This window comes from Manis pentadactyla, chromosome 5 (genome assembly GCF_030020395.1).
Source record: "Manis pentadactyla isolate mManPen7 chromosome 5, mManPen7.hap1, whole genome shotgun sequence".
Classification (NCBI taxonomy): Eukaryota; Metazoa; Chordata; class Mammalia; order Pholidota; family Manidae; genus Manis; species Manis pentadactyla.
This window is the reverse complement of record NC_080023.1, coordinates 156,964,553-156,983,562: the sequence shown is the minus strand read 5'-3', so window position 1 is coordinate 156,983,562 and position 19,010 is coordinate 156,964,553. Positions and strand designations below refer to the sequence as shown.

The following is a 19,010-nucleotide window of genomic DNA, read 5'->3' as shown; positions in this document are numbered from 1 at the left end:
GTCACCCTAAATGTTAATGGGTTTAATGCACCAATCAAAAGACACAGAGTAACAGAATGGATAAAAAAGCAAGACCCATCTATATGCTGCTTACAAGAAACTCACCTCAAACCCAAAGACATGTACAGACTAAAAGTCAAGGGGTGGAAAAACATATTTCAAGCAAACAACAGTGAGAAGAAAGAAGGGGTTGCAGGATAGATCCCAAAGGATAGATCCACTGTGCAGAAAATAAGTAAGGACACGGAAGCACTGAACAACACAGTAGAGCAGATGGACCTAATAGACATCTATAGAACTCTACATTCAAAAGCAACAGGATATACATTCTTCTCAAGTGCACATGGAACATTCTGCAGAATAGACCACATACTAGGCCACAAAAAGAGCCTCAGAAAATTCCAAAAGATTGAAATCCTACCAACCAACTTTTCAGACCACAAAGGCATAAAACTAGAAATAAACTGTACAAAGAAAGCAAAGAGGCTCACAAACACATGGAGGCTTAACAACACGCTCCTAAATAATCAATGGATCAATGACCAAATCAAAATGCAGATCCAGCAATATATGGAAACAACCGACAACAACAACACTAAGCCCCAACTTCTGGGGGACACAGCAAAAGCAGTCTTAAGAGGAAAGTATATAGCAATCCAAGCATATTTAAAAAAGGAAGAGCAATCCCAAATGAATGGTCTAATGTCACAATTATCGAAATTGGAAAAAGAAGAACAGATGAGGCCTAAGGTCAGCAGAAGGAGGGACATAATAAAGATCAGAGAAGAAATAAATTAAATTGAGAAGAATAAAACAATAGCAAAAATCAATGAAACCAAGAGCTGGTTCTTTGAGAAAATAAACAAAATAGATAAGCCTCTAGCCAGACTTATTAAGAAGAAAAGAGAGTCAACACAAATCAACAGGATCAGAAACGAGAAAGGAAAAATCACAACGGACCCCACAGAAATACAAAGAATTATTAGAGAATACTATGAAAACCAATATGCTAACAAGCTGGGAAACCTAGGAGAAATGGACAACTTCCTAGAAAAATACAACCTTCCAAGATTGACCCAGGAAGAAACAGAAAATCTAAACAGACCAATTACCAGCAACGAAATTGAAGCGGTAATCAAAAAACTACCAAAGAACAAAACCCCCGGGCCAGATGGATTTACCTCAGAATTTTATCAGACATACAGGGAAGACATAATACCCATTCTCCTTAAAGTTTTCCAAAAAATAGAGGAGGAGGGGATACTCCCAAACTCATCCTATGAAGCTAACATCACCCTAATACCAAAACCAGGCAAAGACACCACCAAAAAAGAAAACTACAGACCAATATCCCCGATGAACATAGATGCAAAAATACTCAACAAAATATTGGCAAACCGAATTCAAAAATACATCAAAAGGATCATACACCATGACCAAGTGGGATTCATCCCAGGGATGCAAGGATGGTACAACATTCGAAAGTCCATCAACATCATCCACCACATCAACAAAAAGAAAGACAAAAACCACATGATCATCTCCATACATGCTGAAAAAGCATTTGACAAAGTTCAACATCCATTCATGAAAAAAACTCTCAGCAAAATGGGAATAGAGGGCAAGTACCTCAACATAATAAAGGCCGTCTATGATAAACCCACAGCCAACATTATATTGAACAGCGAGAAGCTGAAAGCATTTCCGCTGAGATCGGGAACTAGACAGGGATGCCCACTCTCTCCACTGTTATTTAACATAGTACTGGAGGTCCTAGCCATGGCAATCAGACAAAAAAAGAAATACAAGGAATCCAGATTGGTAAAGAAGAAGTTAAACTGTCACTATTTGCAGATGACATGATACTGTACATAAAAAACCCTAAAGACTCCACCCCAAAACTACTAGAACTGATATCGGAATACAGCAAAGTTGCAGGATACAAAATCAACACACACAGAAATCTGTGGCTTTCCTATATACTAACAATGAACCAACAGAAAGAGAAATCAGGAAAACAACTCCATTCACAATTGCATCAAAAAAAATAAAATACCTAGGAATAAACCTAACCAAGAAGTGAAAGACTTATACTCTGAAAACTACAAGACACTCTTAAGAGAAATTAAAGGGGACACTAACAGATGGAAACTCATCCCATGCTCGTGGCTAGGAAGAATTAATATCGTCAAAATGGCCATCCTGCCCAAAGCAATATACAGATTTGATGCAATCCCTATGAAACTACTAGCAACATTCTTCAATGAACTGGAACAAATAATTCAAACATTCATATGGAAACACCAAAGACCCCGAATAGCCAAAGCAATCCTGAGAAAGAAGAATAAAGTAGGGGGGATCTCACTCCCCAACTTCAAGCTCTACTATAAAGCCATAGTAATCAAGACAATTTGGTACTGGCACAAGAGCAGAGCCACAAGACCAATGGAACAGACTAGAGAATCCAGACATTAACCCAGACATATATGGTGAATTAATATTTGATAAAGGAGCCATGGACATACAATGGCGAAATGACAGTCTATTCAACAGATGGTGCTGGCAAAACTGGACAGCTACATGTAGGAGAATGAAACTGGACCATTGTCTAACCCCATATACAAAAGTAAACTCAAAATGGATCAAAGACCTGAATGTAAGTCATGAAACCATTAAACTCTTGGAAGAAAACATAGGCAAAAACCTCTTAGACATAAACATGAGTGACCTCTTCTTGAACATATTTCCCCAGGCAAGGAAAACAACAGCAAAAATGAACAAGTGGGACTATATTAAACTGAAAAGCTTCTGTAGAGCAAAAGACACCATCAATAGAACAAAAAGGAACCCTACAGTATGGGAGAATATATTTGAAAATGACACATCCGATAAAGGCTTGACGTCCAGAATATATAAAGAGCTCACACGCCTCAACAAACAAAAAACAAATAACCCAATTAAAAAATGGGCAAAGGAACTGAACAGATGGTTCTCCAAAAAAGAAATACAGATGGCCAACAGACACATGAAAAGATGCTCCACATCGCTAATTATCAGAGAAATGCAAATTAAAACTACAATGAGGTATCACCTCACACCAGTAAGGATGGCTGCCATCCAAAAGACAAACAACAACAGATGTTGGCGAGGCTGTGGAGAAAGGGGAACCCTCCTACACTGCTGGTGGGAATGTAAATTAGTTCAACCATTGTGGAAAGCAGTATGGAGGTACATCAAAATGCTCAAAACAGACATACCATTTGACCCAGGAATTGCACTCCTAGGAATTTACCCTAAGAATGCAGCAATCAAGTGTGAGAAAGACCAATGTATCCCTATGTTTATCGCAGCACTATTTACAATAGCCAAGAATTGGAAGCAACCTAAATGTCCATCTATAGATGAATGGATAAAGAAGATGTGGTACATATACACAATGGAATACTACTCAGCCATAAGAAAAGGGCAAATCCTACCATTTGCAGCAACATGGATGGAGCTGGAGGGTATTATGCTCAGTGAAACAAGCCAAGCAGAGAAAGAGAAATACCAAATGATTTCACTCATCTGTGGAATATAAGAACAAAGGAAAAACCGAAGGAACAAAACAGCAGCAGAATCACAGAACTCAAGAATGGACTAACAGGTACCAAAGGGAAAGGGACTGGGGAGGATGGGTGGGTAGGGAGGGATAAGGGGGGGAGAAAAAGAGGGGTATTAAGATTAGCATCCATAGCGGGGTGGGAGAAAGGGGAGGGCTGTACAACACAGAGAAGACAAGTAGTGATTCTACAACATTTTGCTACGCTGATGGACAGTGACTGTAAAGGAGTATATAGGGGGGACCTGGTATAGGGGAGAGCCTAGTAAACAAAGTATTCGTCATGTAAGTGTAGATTAATGATAAAAAAAAAAAAAAAAAAAAGCAGTTCCTGTGTGGTGACCTCCAATGAGTTCTACACAAGAGTATAAAGGGCATATAAAAGTGTAGGCAAAGGGTCTGTTTGTGTTTATACAGAGGATCAAAGCCTAATTTGGCTACCCTGAAAATGAACTAAGATACGATATGAAAAAGAACTTCCAACATCAGCACTCTCGGGAAGACTCATAACAGAAGATGATCAGCAAAAAAAAAAAAAAAAAACAGCAACAAAGATCCACGCACTGCCACAGGTGTAGATGCACTCATCCCACCAGTTCCTGGACTTGCCATGGGAATGATGAAGGAGATATCTAAGCTGGCCTGTGCATACAGTAAAACAACAAATTTGACTGGATCTATACTGTTGGAACTCAACCAAGAATTAGGAGAAGTGCAAATTGTAGCACTCCAAAATCTTACAACCACAGACTATTTACTGTTAAAAGAACATATGGGATGTGAACAGTCCCCAGGAATGGGTTGTTCTAATTTATCTGAATTCTCTCAGACTGTTCAAGTTCAGTTGGACAATATCCACCATATCATAGATAAGTTTTCACAAATGCCTAAGGTGCCCAACTGGTTTTCTTGGTTTCACTGGAGATGGCTGGTAATTACAGGTATGCTTTGGTTATGTAACTATATTCCTATTATGTTAATGTGTGCGCACAATTTAATTAGTAGTTTAAAACCTATCCATGCTGAAGTTACTCTACAAGAAGATATGTCAAAGAAATAATCAATCTTCCCAGGTTTTCTTCTGCCTGCTACGTCTATAGCTTTTCTTCTTCCTACCTAATTACAACCTTTAAATAGAACTCATGCCACATGTCGAATTTACCGAGTATCATAATTCTTCCAAGTGGTAAAGACACCTCAAGACAAATGCTGGGCATAGAAGCCACAGGGCATAAATATGCAAAGAAATAAAAAGCTAACCTTTTCAAACAATAAGGCTTCTCTCTCACTTACCAACTTTACATTTCCCTGTATGGCCCCGGAAGATGACTGGTTAGCCAGAGACGGGTAAGATTCCTCAAGGGAGGAACAACCTAAGACAGGCACAGTTGCAGGGGGCCATCTGGTGAGAAAATGGGGAGCAGCAGAGGTGAGGCTTAGAACCTCCCCCCTCATGTTCTGAGAGAAATCTTCTGCATACGTGGATGTTTATTGCCCTTGTCTAGCTCGGATTAACACATAGTCTACAGGCACACACCTGATCATCTACATTTGCTCTCTTACAACACTAAACTCTGTTTTCTACCTTTATCTCATATCTACCTACCACTTCAGTATTTTATTAAAAATAATAATAATAAAGAGAGAAATGTGGTATCCACATATAAATCAAGTTTAAAAATCAAATGAATATTCATATTTGAACTGACTATTTATAGTTCATAATGCATGAACAAAACCGAAAGCTTCTGTGATGACTGCCCTTGCACTGTTCACCAGGTAACTTATTCACTATGTAAGAATTTGTACTCCATGTAAGAACTTGTTCGTTATGCCTCAGAAGATTGGAGACTGACGAAAATTAGGCTTGGGGTGGATTAATGATTGTGCATTGAGCATTGACCCCCCTATACAGAATTTTATTGTTGTCAACAACCATTTGATCAATAAATATGAGAGATGCCCTCACAAAAAAAAAAATATATATATATATATATATATACATGCACTTCCAATTGTAAAATAAATAAGTAACCGGGATGTAATGTATAGCATAAGGAATATAGTCAAAATATTGTAACAACTTGGTATGGTGATAGCTGGTACCTAGAATTATCATGTATATAAATGTTGAATCACTGTGTTGTACACCTGAAACTAATGTAATGTAATACTGTGTGTCAACTACCCTTCAATAAAAAAAAATTAAAAAAAAAAATACTCAACAAAATATTAGCAAACCGAATTCAAAAATACATCAAGAAGATCATCCATCATGATCAAGTGGGATTTATTACAGGGATACAAGGATGGTACAACATAAAAAATCCATCATCATCCACCCACATCAACAAAAAGGACAAACACCATGTGATCACCTCCATAGATGCTGAAAAAGCATTCAAAAAAATTCAACATCCAAACAAATACAACTTCTCAGATTCAAAAAGACATATGCACCCCTATGTCTGTCGCAGCACTTTTTACAATAGCCAAGATATGGAAGCAACCTAAGCATCCATCTGTAGATGAATGGATAAAGAAGATGTGGTACATATATACAACGGAATAATATTCAGCCATAAGAAAGAAACAAATCCTACCATTTGCAACAACATGGATAGAGTTGGAGGACATTATGCTCAGTGAAATAAGCCAGGTGGAGAAAGACAAATGCCAAGTGATTTCCCTCATTTGTCAAGTATAACAATGAGGCAAAACTGAAGGAACAAAATGGCAACAGACTCAGAGACTCCAAGAATGAACTAGTGGTTACCAAAGGGGAGGGGTGTGGGAGGGCAGGTGGAGAGGGAGGGAAAAGGGGACTGAGGGGTATTATGTTTAGTACACATGGTGTGGGGGATCACAGGGAGAACAGTGTATCACAGAGAAGGGACATAGTGGATCTCTGGCAACTTGCTGCACTGATGGACAGTGACTGCATTGGGGTATGGGTGGGCAGTTGATAAAATGGGTAAATGTAGTAACCACATTGTTTTTTCATGTGAAACCTTCGTAAGAGTGAATATCAATCATACCTTAATAAAAAATTTAAAAAAAATTCAACATCCATTCATGATAAAAACTCTCAACAAAATGGGTACAGAGGGCAAGTACCTCAACATAATAAAGGCCATATATGACAAACCCACAGCCAACATTATACTTAACAGCAAGTAGCTGAAAGCTTTTCCTTTAAGATGAGGAACAAGACAAGGATGCCCACTCTCCCCACTTTTATTCAACATAGTTCTAGAGGTTCTAGCCACAGCAATCAGAGAACACAAAGAAATAAAAGGCATCCAGATTGGTAAGGAAGAAGTCAAACTGTCCCTATTTGCAGATGACATGACATTGTACATAAAAAACCCTAAAGAATAAACTCCTAAACTACTAGATCTAATATCTGAATTCAGTAAAGTTGCAGGATACAAAATTAATACATAGAAATCTGTTCCATTCCTATATACTAATGATAAACTAGCAGAAAGAGAAATCAGGAAAACAATTCCATTCACAATTGCATCAAAAAGAATAAAATACCTAGGAATAAACCTAACCAAGCAACTGAAAGACCTATATAGCCTGAAAACTACAAGACACTCATGAGAGAAATTAAAGAAGGTAGCAATAAATGGAAACACATCCTGTACTCATGGCTAGGAAGAATTAATATTGTCAAAATGGCCATCCTGCGTAAAGCAACCTACAGATTCAATGCACTCCCTATCAAAATACCAACAGCATTCTTCAATGAACTGGAACAAATAGTTATAAAATTTATATGGAACCATAAAAGACCCCAAATAGCCAAAGCAATCTTGAGAAGGAAGAATAAAGCTGGGGGGACCACGCTCCCCGACTTCAAGCTCTCCTACAAAGCCACAGTAATCAAGACAATTTGGTACTGGCACAAGAACAGACCCATAGACCAATGGAACAGACTAGAGAGCCCAGATATAAATCCAAGCATATATGGTCAATTAATATACGATCAAGGAGACATGGATATACAATGGGAAAATGACAGTCTCTTCAATAGCTAGTGTTGGCAAAACTGGACAACTCCATGCAAGAGAATGAAACTGGATTATTGTGTAACCCCATACACAGAAGTAAATACAAAATGGATCAAAGACCTGAATGTAAGTCATGAAACCATAAAACTCTAAGAAGAAAACGTAGGCAAAAATCTCTTGAATATAAACATGAGCAACTTTTTCCTGAATGCATCTCCTCGGGCAAGGGAAACAAAATAAAAAATGAACAAGTGGGACTACATCATGCTAAAAAGCTTCTGTACAGCAAAGGACACCATCAATAGAATAAAAAGGCATCCTACAGTATGGGAGAATATATTTGCAAATGACATATCTGACAAGGGATTAACATCCAAATATATAAAGAACTCACATGCCTCAACACCCAAAAAGCAAATAACCCTATTAAAAAATGGGCAGAGGATATGAACAGACAGTTCTCCAAATAAAAAATTCAGATGGGCATAAGCAGATGAAAAGATGCTCCACATCACTAATCATCAGAGAAATGCAAATTAAAACCACAATGAGATATCACCTCACACCAGTTAGGATGGCCAACATAGAGAAGGCTAGAAACAACAAATGCTGGCAAGAATGCGGAGAAAGGGGAACCCTCCAACACTGCTCATGGGAATGTAAATTAGCTCAACCATTGTGGAAAGCAGTATGGAGGTTCCTCAAAAAACTCAAAATAGAAATACTGTTTGACCCAGGAAGTCCATTGCTAGGAATTTACCCCAAGAACGCAGGATCCCAGTTTGAAAAAGACCACACCAAATCAAATTTATCCCCAGACTCTAAACGCCACACTTACTGCAAGATGCTCATTTTGAGCTGCAGGCCATGCAGAACCTCAATCACTCTCTGTACATCGCCGAGAAGCTGGTGGGTGGCCACAATCTTCTTGGCATTATGGTGGGAGTAGTTCTCTTCTAAAAATGCCAGGCCATGCATATGTCCCCTGCTCAACCACTCCTTGTCATACCAGTACTTGAAGCCAGGCCTCTGACCTAAAGCAGTGACATTGAGACAGTTAGTACTTGGCCAGACCATATCATCATTGCACAATCATACAAACTATTAGAAACATGAGTTGGTGTGTTTTATTTATTTATTCATACAATATTCATTTACTTGCTACCTACTATATGCTGGGCTCTTTTCTGGGTGTGGGGATAAGGTAGTATAAATAGACTTGTAAGCTTCCTGATCTCCTGAAACTGGCTAGAGGTGGAATGGGACCCTGAATACCTCTTTTTAAATTTAAATCACATCATTCCCTCTCCTACTTTAAACCTCCAGTGAATTCCTACTTCATGCATACAGAAGAAAATCCGAAGCCCTAACTCTGGCCTAATGAAGCCTACAGGACGCAGCTCTTTCCTGCTCTCCCCGCCCCACCCTTACAGTGGCCTCCTTACACTTTCGGGAACACACTCAGCTCTTTCTGGTCTTAGGATCTCTGCTCTAGTATCTCCTCTGTATGGAGCACGATTCCAAGGCCTCAGCAGGACTGGCTCTTACCACCTCCTCACTGAGGCCTTTTCTTCCCTCCAAAAGTTAAGAGGGCCTCTCTAGTGCCTCCTTATCTGGTTGCTTTCCCCCAGAAAGCATTCATCCCTTTCTAACAGGTTCTCATGTATTTGTATTGTGTATTTATTTTGATATCTGTTTCTGGCCCCAATCCGACTAAGAGCCAGAAGAATAGGAGCCCTTTTGCTCATGGTTATATTCCCAGTGTCTGGAAAAAGGCACCCTGAATGGATATCTCCACTGAAAAGAAGCTCCACATGACCTCCAACTGTCAACTGCCACCTAACTGAATAGATGCTCAGGTACCCTCTCTTCTCTGGACCTCCATTTTCCATCTGTTACACTGACAGATGAAGTGGATGGCTGCAGTGGTCTCCTTCATTACAGAGATGTGACCACATGTGACCTGGCAGCGTTCCCCGCTCTAAAAGCCCAGGGAACGGCTTTCAACCAAACTGTTGTTCACCTCCCAGTATCTATAAGAACCCTGAAACAACCCACATAATTCCCATCAAGGTCCTTGGGCTCTTTCAGCTTTACTAAGACACATGGTAGGGATGCACTTCAATTTTGTTCAGAACATGTTTAACCTTTAAAAAATAATCAGGTTAAACTTCTGGCTCAAAACACTGCAGAGTCAAACATAGTCTATAAATATGACAGACAGTGCTCAATTCAAGGAGGGGTCTATTTACAGTCTTGGCAATTAAGAATTGTAAAAGTTCAGAAAGTGCATAGGAACTGATGAAGATGGTATATATCATCTGTAAAAAGGGAAAAATGGAGGGAAATAGTGTAAGACAATAAAGTAGCCAAAAGACATTTTTAGATGGTGCCCTAAGGAGCCCTCAGGATTACATGTGCAATCTCAGAGGCAGCCATTGTAGGAGTGTCCTGAGCAACAGGAGTCAGAGAAGCACCACGTTTTACAAGAAAAGGTCAGACACACTGGTTCTCATCTTGTCCGTCATTAACTGGCTGCATCATCTTAGTCCAATTACGTCCCTTCTGGGCCTGTATTTGCTCTCCTGTCAAATGTCAGGACTGAACTAAGTGGTCTCTGAGATCCTGCCCATCAATAATATTCTATACTCATAGACTAATCTTCTGACTATGTTTTTATCTTGGGACATGGACAAACAAAAGCAAATTCTTCTCCATCTATGGACTAATCAAGCACAAGGGAACATAGTGTCACAACAGAGGTCATCAGGCCCTGAGGGGACCTACTCACTGGGAAACAAACTGTGGTGGCCAGCCCCTCCCTACAAAACCAGCAAAATCAAGAGATTTGGCCTCACAAGCCAGTTCTAATTCCCATTTGTTTTATGTGATTATGGAAGTCACTCATGTCCCTAGGAATCAGTTTCTTCCTCATAAGCAAAAATGAGAATAAGGACTCCTACCACACTGATTTCATAGAACTAAAAGGAAAAACAGAAGCAGAGCCTCTCAAGCATTATCTAGGCTTGTAGGGGGATCATGGGACTGGAGCCCAGGGGAGAGACCTTATAGGTGGTAAAGGAAGATGTCACTATCCCACTGACAGCAAGCAAGAACCATAGATTTATAATTCAACCCAAGACTTCCGGAAAGGGGCACCCAGGAGCCACCAGCCAGCCCTGTGGCCACAGAACAATGACACTCACTGACTCTGCTAAGGAACTGATTTACTGCTCTGGGTGGCAGTCAGGCTCTGTGCAGCCACACCTTCCCCTTTCTTCCCCAGTGACAGCTCCCTTTCAAATGGCAAGGATGCAAATGGAGGACAGATGTCACCAGAGGGAGAAGCAGGTTTCTAACCCTCAACAGCCCCAAAAAGCCAAGGACAGCTGACATCCTCATGAACTCTCAAGAGAAGGAAAAGGTGTTCACTCCAGCAACACATATTCTACAACTACAACAATACAGAGAAGACTGGTGTGTCCCCTACACAAGAATGACACTCAATATGCAAAGTGTTCTATAGTTCTCACAGTGTTGTTCATGCAAGATAAATAAGTTCAGAAATGTCCTGTACAACACTGTGCTTGTAATATATAAAAAATACAGTTCTGCACACTTAAAAGAGGGTAGATCTCATGTTATACGATTTGTACTACAAACAAAAACACACACACATGAAATTCTAGCTCAAGGTCAGACATTCCATTAGGTGAAGCTCTTCACATGTGCTCTCTTACTGCTAAATTCAGGATAGCCACCAGGTATCTAGTCACCAGGAGCTAGCAACAAACGTGAGGAGTCAGGGTCTAGCTGATGCTAAAGAAATGAATCTCAAGACCACAGACAGGCTGCTTCATGGCCCACTGTGCCAAGGAAGAGGTTACATAGTATTAATATCTCTGACTCCAGAAATTTCTACCTGGAGGGTCTTGGCAAACATAACAGGTGTACTTCTCAGGTACATTTTCTTCCAGTAATCCCATGCAGACCCCATGCTGCCAGCATTGGCACTCTTCACACTGTTAGAATTAAAGAAGCAATAAAAATTAAATTCAGAAGGTATCCTCCATCAAAAAATAAGACCTACCTGTTGGGGGAGAGAACAGTGAGAGACAGGAAAGGAGAGGGAGAGCACTCCCGGCTGACTTACCCAGGAGCTGACCTGCAACTCCTCACCTACAACTGTGATGGCCAATGACAGCCACTAGGCACCTGTGACTCTATATTCAAATTCATAAATTAAATTAGGAATTTAGTTCCTTAGCCCCAAAAGCCACATTTTAAGTGCTCAAAAGCCACATGAACCTAGTGGCTACTATACTGGACAGCACAGATTAAGAACATTTAAATCTATTAACAGTGCTGAACTCAGAAAAATGACTGTTTTCACCCCCATCTCTAGAGGCTCTAACTTTTCTGATCACTTTGTTAGAACAGAGGAAAACTGTTCAAGTCTTTAGAGGATGATTAACATGGAATGACAAAAACCTGAGTTTGAATTCTGGCTCAGAATATTAGCTGTGAGAGGTTGCACAGGTCATTTCTCAACCTGGGCTTCAGTTTCCCCTTCTGCAAAATGGGATACTAGTCCTACTGGTCATGTGGGCTGCCTGTGAGTAACAATGGGTCATGCATAAAAGCTCCTACCTCAGAGCCTGGCACATAGCTTTTACATATTAAGAGCCCATGACACTACTAATGGGCAAGCTAATTCCCTCTGATGTCTCCTGCAGTAACCATGTGATAGCACGTTGCATTTATTCTCTCTAAACCTTACCACAGGTCACACAGCTGAAGAGAGGCAAAGGTAGATCAGAACACAAGCCTGGCTAATTGCAAAACTAGTTCTTTTAACCCCTAGGCTCCACTGCCTTCCCTGGATAAGGGGATGGGGAGAAGAGGGGCAGGAGTCAGAGAGAAAAAGAAAAGAGCAGACAACGAGGGGGCATTGGGAGACATATATGGATGGCCTGATGATAGTAAGCCTAAGGGCAAAAGGTTCAAAGGACCCTTGCTTTAATGCACATGCAGTAGAGAATGGAGAGGAAAAGCAGATACTACAGGAGATACTGGGTTACTTCAAGCAATTCCAAACTACGGCCCTAAACCTTTATAAACGGATGGCTCTGGAAGGTGGACACTGAGCTTCGCAACATGGCCTTGAGGGTAGACCACTAGCCTCGCCACAAAGTATTAAAAGTCCAAAGCTCAGACAGTCCTTAGCCACTTGGAGTCAGGCTCTGCTGGCATGAAGAGGGTTTGTGTGGGCAGGTATGAACTCTCTAGGAAGCTAATCACATCAGAATCAGTAAGGACAGAGATGCTAGAGAGACTTCTGATAAAATCTGATCCAGATTCCTTAATATACAGATGAGGAAAGACAGACTCAGAGGGAAAGTAAAAGGTACATACCAACAAAGGCAGTTAGTAGCAAAAAAAAAAAAAAACCTAATAATTAAGAATGAAAGTCTATCTCATGAATGCATGTGTGTCTGGAGAACTGGGATTCACCAAAATTGAATCATATACAGCTAAGTTGAAAATTTCAAAGTAACGTCTTTTCATGTGGGTCTGGCTAAAATATACTGTTCATTTTTTAAAGAGTTTAAATTCAGATAAGACCAGAAAGGATAAAATATCTAAGGGCAAATCTAAGACTATCTAAGAATAAAATATCTAATACAAAGTACCTAAGAATAAGAATGAAACATACAAGTTCTCAATGAAGAAAATTTTAAAGTACTATTTGAAGGACATAGAGACTTAAGTCATTGGTAAATGTACCTTATTCCTGGACAGTTAAGAGTCATTATAAGGATGTTGTTTTTCCTTAGATTAACATAAAAATAACACAGTTCCAATAAAATAATAAATAGCTTTAGAACTAAACAGAGGTTGATTCTTTATTAGCCAGGAAAGAGATCTAAATAAATATGAATATAAAGTAAATAAAGCTGGAAACGGAGTAAATAAAGGTGGTATGTCAATAAGGGGCATAGTATTGGGACAGCTGGGTAACCACAGCCCTCACCTTATACCAGGATAAATTTCAGGTGGATCAGATATTTACATACTTTAAAAAAATAAATGAAACCTCAAAAGTACAGAAGAAACTATGGGACAATTTTTAAGTAAATTTTTATGAGCTTCCAATGAGGAAACAACTGTTATTCAAGTCTCAGAATCCATTAAAGAAAAGTTTGATAAACGACATCATAAAAAAAAAAGGTAAAACAATTCAAAAGACAGATGACAAAGTGGGTACAAATATTTGTAACTGTTCTCACAACCAATACAAAACATATCTACAAAAAGCCTGTATAAATGAAGAGAAAATGACCAACCATCCAACAGAAAAATGGATGAAAGACATGAACAGACTGGTTGAAGGAAAAACACTAATTCCTAAAAGATCTTCATATCAACCACTAAAAGAATAAATTAATGTAAAGTTACTTGAATTAAGATAAATAAATGTGAAATAACACCAGGTTAATAATATATATACAAATTAGTATTTCTAGGTTGGAGGATTCCATGTAAGTATCAATGCTTTATACTTATATGTATTCCCTGATTTTATAATAAACATGTAATTATTTTTTATTATAAAAATATTATTCTCATGAAAAACTGTTAATAGAACATAATTTATTTATATATGCATGTATATGCATATATTCCAAAATATTAACAGTGGTTACCCCTGGGTAAAATAATCGGGCTAACTCTTGTTTTCTTCTTTGTGATTTTCTGCATTTTCCAAATGCTATAATAATTAAAATGTTTTAGTTGATTAAAAAGTAAATTACAAAATGGGTATACTAATAGACTATTTTTTCATTTCTCTGAAGAGAAAAGATAAAAGAGGTTTCTGGTACCCCCATGCTGACAAGGGTGCTGGTAAGGGTATTCCTTGGTGCAGCCTGCAGTAAGGGTTTCCAGAATGTCTATGACAAATAATAACTGTCAAGTATTAATGAACATACACTTTGACCCAGAAATTCCACTTCCAAAAGTTGGTCCTGCAGGTATACTTACATAAACTTATTCATTACATTACTGTTAAGATTAGAAACAATCTGACCATCAACAGGGGGAAGGTTAAATAATTGATGACCCATCTATTATGCAGCGAGAAAAAAAGAATAGGGAAGAATGTTTGAAAATGGGATGGTTTTCAAGTTGTATATTGTTAAACAAAAAAAAGAAACTGAAAATCCTACATATAAAATAACATTTTTTAAAGATGGTTGCACAGCATTGGGAGTGTACTCAATGCCAATATGCTTAAAAATGGTTATGAAAGTGGTAAATTTTATGTTATGTATATTTTACCAAAAAAAAAAAAAAAGAATGTAAACAACATATTTCTTATTGCCTATTTTGCCAAAGAATGCTTCTGGAATGATATACAAGAAGGGGGTGAGGGCTGCCTCCAGAGAGAGAAGTTCGGATAATATTTTTCTCTGCATACCCATGTATACAGCTTTTGGAATTCAAACTAGATTGATTGATTGATTGATTGATTACTTACTTATTCTATTATTAATCTACAACTACATGAGCAACATTACGGTTACTAGACTCCCCCCATCATCAAGTCCCCACCACATACCCCATTACAGTCACTGTCTATCAGCATACTAAGATTCTACAGAATAACTACTTGTCTTCTCTGTCTTGTACAGGCCTGCCCACGCCCACCCCAACATTATCTCTGTTAATTCTAATGCCCCTTTTTACCCCTTGTCCCAACTTTCCAACCGATCCTCCCCAGTCCCTTTCCCTTTGGTAAACATTAGTCCATTCTTCAGTTCTGTGAGACTGCTGCTGTTTTGTTCCTTCAGTTTTTTTTCTTTGATCTTATACTCCAAGGATGAGTGAAATTATTTGATACTTGTCTTTCTCCACTGGCTTATTTTACTGAGCATAATACCTTCTAGCTCCATCCATGTTGTTGCAAATGGTAGGATTTGTTTTCTTCTTATGGCTGAATAATATTCCATTGTGTATATGTACCACCTCTTCTTTATCCATTCACATACTGATGGGCACTTAGGTTGCTTCCATTTCTTGGCTATTATAAATAGTGCTGCGATAAACATAGAGGTGCATGTCTTTTTCAAACTGGGCTGCTGCATTCTTAGGGTAAATTCCTAGGAGTGGAATTCCTGGGAAAAATGTTATTTCTACTTTCAGTTTTTTGAGGAAACTCCATATTGCTTTCCACAATGGTTGAACCAATTTACATTCTCACCAGCAGTGTAGGGGAGTTCTCCTTTCTCCACAACCTTGCCAACATTTGTTGGTGTTTGTCTTTTGGATGGTGGCGATCCTTACTGGTGTGAGGTGATATCTCATTGGGGTTTTAATTTGCATTTCTCTGATGATGAGCAATGTGGAGCATTTTTCATGTGCCTGTTGGCCATCTGAATTTCTTCTTCGGAGAAGAGTCTGTTCAGATCCTCTGCCCTTTTTTAATTGTATTATTTGCTTTTTGTTTGTTGAGGTGCGTGAGCTCTTTATATATTTTGGATGTCAACATTTTATCGAAAATGTCATTTTTGAATATATTCTCCCATACTGTACGATGTCTTTTTGTTCCATTGATGGTGTCCTTTGCTATACAAAAGCTTTTCAGCTTGATATAGTCCCATTTATTCCTTTTTGCTGTTGTTTCCCTTGCCAAGGGAGATACATTCATGAAGAAGTTGCTCATGTTTATGTCCAAGAGATTTTTTTTTTTGGTATCATTAATCTACAATTACATGAGGAACATTATGTTTACTAGGCTCCACCCTTCACCAAGTACCCCCTACAACCCTCATTACAGTCACTGTCCATCAGCGTAGTAAGATGCTGTAGAATCACTACTTGTCTTCTCTGTGTTATACAGCCCTCCCTGTGCCTCCCCCCACATTATACATGCTAATCGTAAAGCCCCCTTTCGTTTTCCCCTCCCTTCCCACCCTTCCTCCCCAGTCCCTTTCCCTTTGGTAACTGTTAGTCCATTCTTGGGTTCTGTGAGTCTGCTGCTGTTTTGTTCCTTCAGTTTTTTCTTTGTTCTTATACTCCACATATAAGTGAAATCATTTGGTACTTGTCTTTCTCCACCTGGATTATTTCACTGAGCATAATACCCTCTAGTTCCATCCATGTTGTTGCAAATGGTAAGATTTGTTTTCTTCTTATGGCTGAATAATATTCCATTGTGTATATGTACCACCTCTTCTTTATCCATTCATCTACTGATGGACACTTAGGTTGCTTCCATTTCTTGGCTATTGTAAACACTGCTGCGATAAACATAGGGGTACATATGTCTTTTTCAAACTGGACAGCTGCATTCTTAGGGTAAATTCGTAGAAGAGGAATTCCTTGGTCCAATGGTATTTTTATTTTGAGCTTTTTGAGGAAACTACATACTGCTTTCCATAATGGTTGAACTAGTTTACATTCCCACCAGCAGTGTAGGAGGGTTCCCCTTTCTCCACAACCTCGCCAACATTTGTTGTTGTTTGTCTTGTGGATGGTGGCCATCCTTACTGGTGTGAGGTCATATCTCATTGTGGTTTTAATTTGCATTTCTCTGATGACGAGCGATGTGGAGCATTTTTCATGTGCCTGTTGGCCATCTGAATTTATTCATTGGAGAACTGTCTGTTCAGCTCCTCTGCCTATTTTTTAATTGGATTAATTTGCTTTTTGTTTGTTGAGGTGCATGAGCTCTTTATATATTTCAGATGTCAACCCTTTATCGGATCTGTCATTTATTAATATATTCTCCCATACAGTAGGATGCCTTTTTGTTCTATTGATGGTGTCCTTTGCTGTACAAAAGCTTTCCAGCTTGATATAGTCCCACTTGTTAATTTTTGCTTTTCTTTCACTTGCCTGGGGAGATATGTTCATGAAGAAATCGCTCATGTTTATGTCCAAGAGATTTTTGCCTATGGTTTTTTCTAAAAGTTTTATGGTTTCATGACTTACATTCAGGTCTTTGATCCATTTCGAATTTACTGTTGTGTATGGGGTTAGACAATGATCTAGTTTCATTCTCTTATATGTAGCTGTCCAGTTGTGCCAACACCAACTGTTGAAGAGGCTGTCATTTCCCCATGTAAGTCCATGGCTCCTTTATCGCATATTAATTGACCATGTATGTTTGGGGTAATGTCTGGAGTCTCTATTCTCCACTGGTCTGTGGCTCTGTTCTTGTGCCAGTACCAAACTGTCCTGATTACTGTGGCTTTGTAGTAGAGCTTGAAGTTGGAGACCGAGATCCCCCCCCACTTTATTCTTCCTTCTCAGGACTGCTTTGGCTATTCGGGGTCTTTTGTGGCTCCATATGAATTTTAGCACTATTTGTTCCACTTCGTTGAAGAATGCTGTTCGTATTCTGATATGGATTGCTTTGAATCTGTAGACTGCTTTAGGCAGGGTGGCCATTTTGACAATATTAATTCTTCCTAGCCAAGAACATGGGATGAGTTTCCATTTGTTGGTGTTCTCTTTAATTTCTCTTAAGAGTGTCTTATAGTTTTCAGGGTATAGGTCTTTCACTTCCTTGGTTAGTTTTATTCCTAGGTATTTTATTCTTTTTGACGCAATTGTGAATGGAATTGTTTTCCTGATTTCTCTTTCTGCTAGTTCATCGCTAGTGTATAGGAAAGTAACAGATTTTTGTGTATTAATTTTGTATCCTGCAACTTGGCTGAATTCAGATTATCAGTTTTAGTACTTTTAGAGTGGAATCTTTAGGGTTTTTTATGTACAATATCATGTCATCTGCAAATAGTGACAGTTTGACTTCTTCTTTACCAATCTGGATTCCTTGTATTTCTTTGTATTGTCTGATTGCCATGGCTAAGACCTCCAGTACTATGTTGAATATTAGTGGGGACAGTGGGCATGCCTGTCTTGTTTCCAATCTTAGGTGAAAAGCTTTCAGCTTCTTGCTGTTCAGCATGATGTAAGCTGTGGGTTTATCATATAAGGCCTTTATTATGTTGAGGTACTTGCCCTCTATACCCATTTCGCTGAGGGTTTTTATCATGAGTGGATGTTGAATTTTGTCGAATGCTTTTTCAGCATGTATGGAGATGATCATGTGGTTTTTCTCCTTTTTGTTGATGTGGTAGATGATGCTGATGGAATTTCAAATGTTGTACCACCCTTGCATCCCTGGGATGAATCCCACTTGATCATGGTGTATGATCCTCTGGATGTATTTTTGAATTCGGTTTGCTAATATTTTGTTGAGTATTTTTGCATCTGTGTTCATTGTGGATACTGGTCTGTCTTTTCTTTGTTTGTAGCATCTTTGTCTGGTTTTGGTATTACAGTGATGCTGGCTTCATAGAATGAGTTTGGAAGTATTCCCT

At 38.9% G+C, this 19,010-nt stretch overlaps 1 protein-coding gene and 1 non-coding gene across 6 annotated transcripts in view; one reads left to right on the top strand and one right to left on the bottom strand.

Annotated features, from left to right (window-relative positions):
• Positions 1 to 19,010, bottom strand: part of PHF20 (PHD finger protein 20) — a 173,455-nt gene that overhangs the window by 15,840 nt on the left and 138,605 nt on the right. For all 5 annotated transcript variants that reach the window (XM_036902427.2, XM_036902430.2, XM_036902428.2 and 2 more), the window contains 2 exons: positions 11,543 to 11,642; positions 8,459 to 8,654 (listed from right to left, as the gene is read on the bottom strand). In XM_036902427.2, coding sequence (XP_036758322.2) covers positions 8,459 to 8,654; positions 11,543 to 11,642 — 296 coding nt within the window. The remainder of the gene's footprint in view (positions 1 to 8,458; positions 8,655 to 11,542; positions 11,643 to 19,010) is intronic.
• LOC118920966 (U6 spliceosomal RNA) lies at positions 11,045 to 11,150 on the top strand. The gene has a single exon (XR_005028125.1). It is a non-coding gene; the product is annotated as a U6 spliceosomal RNA (small nuclear RNA).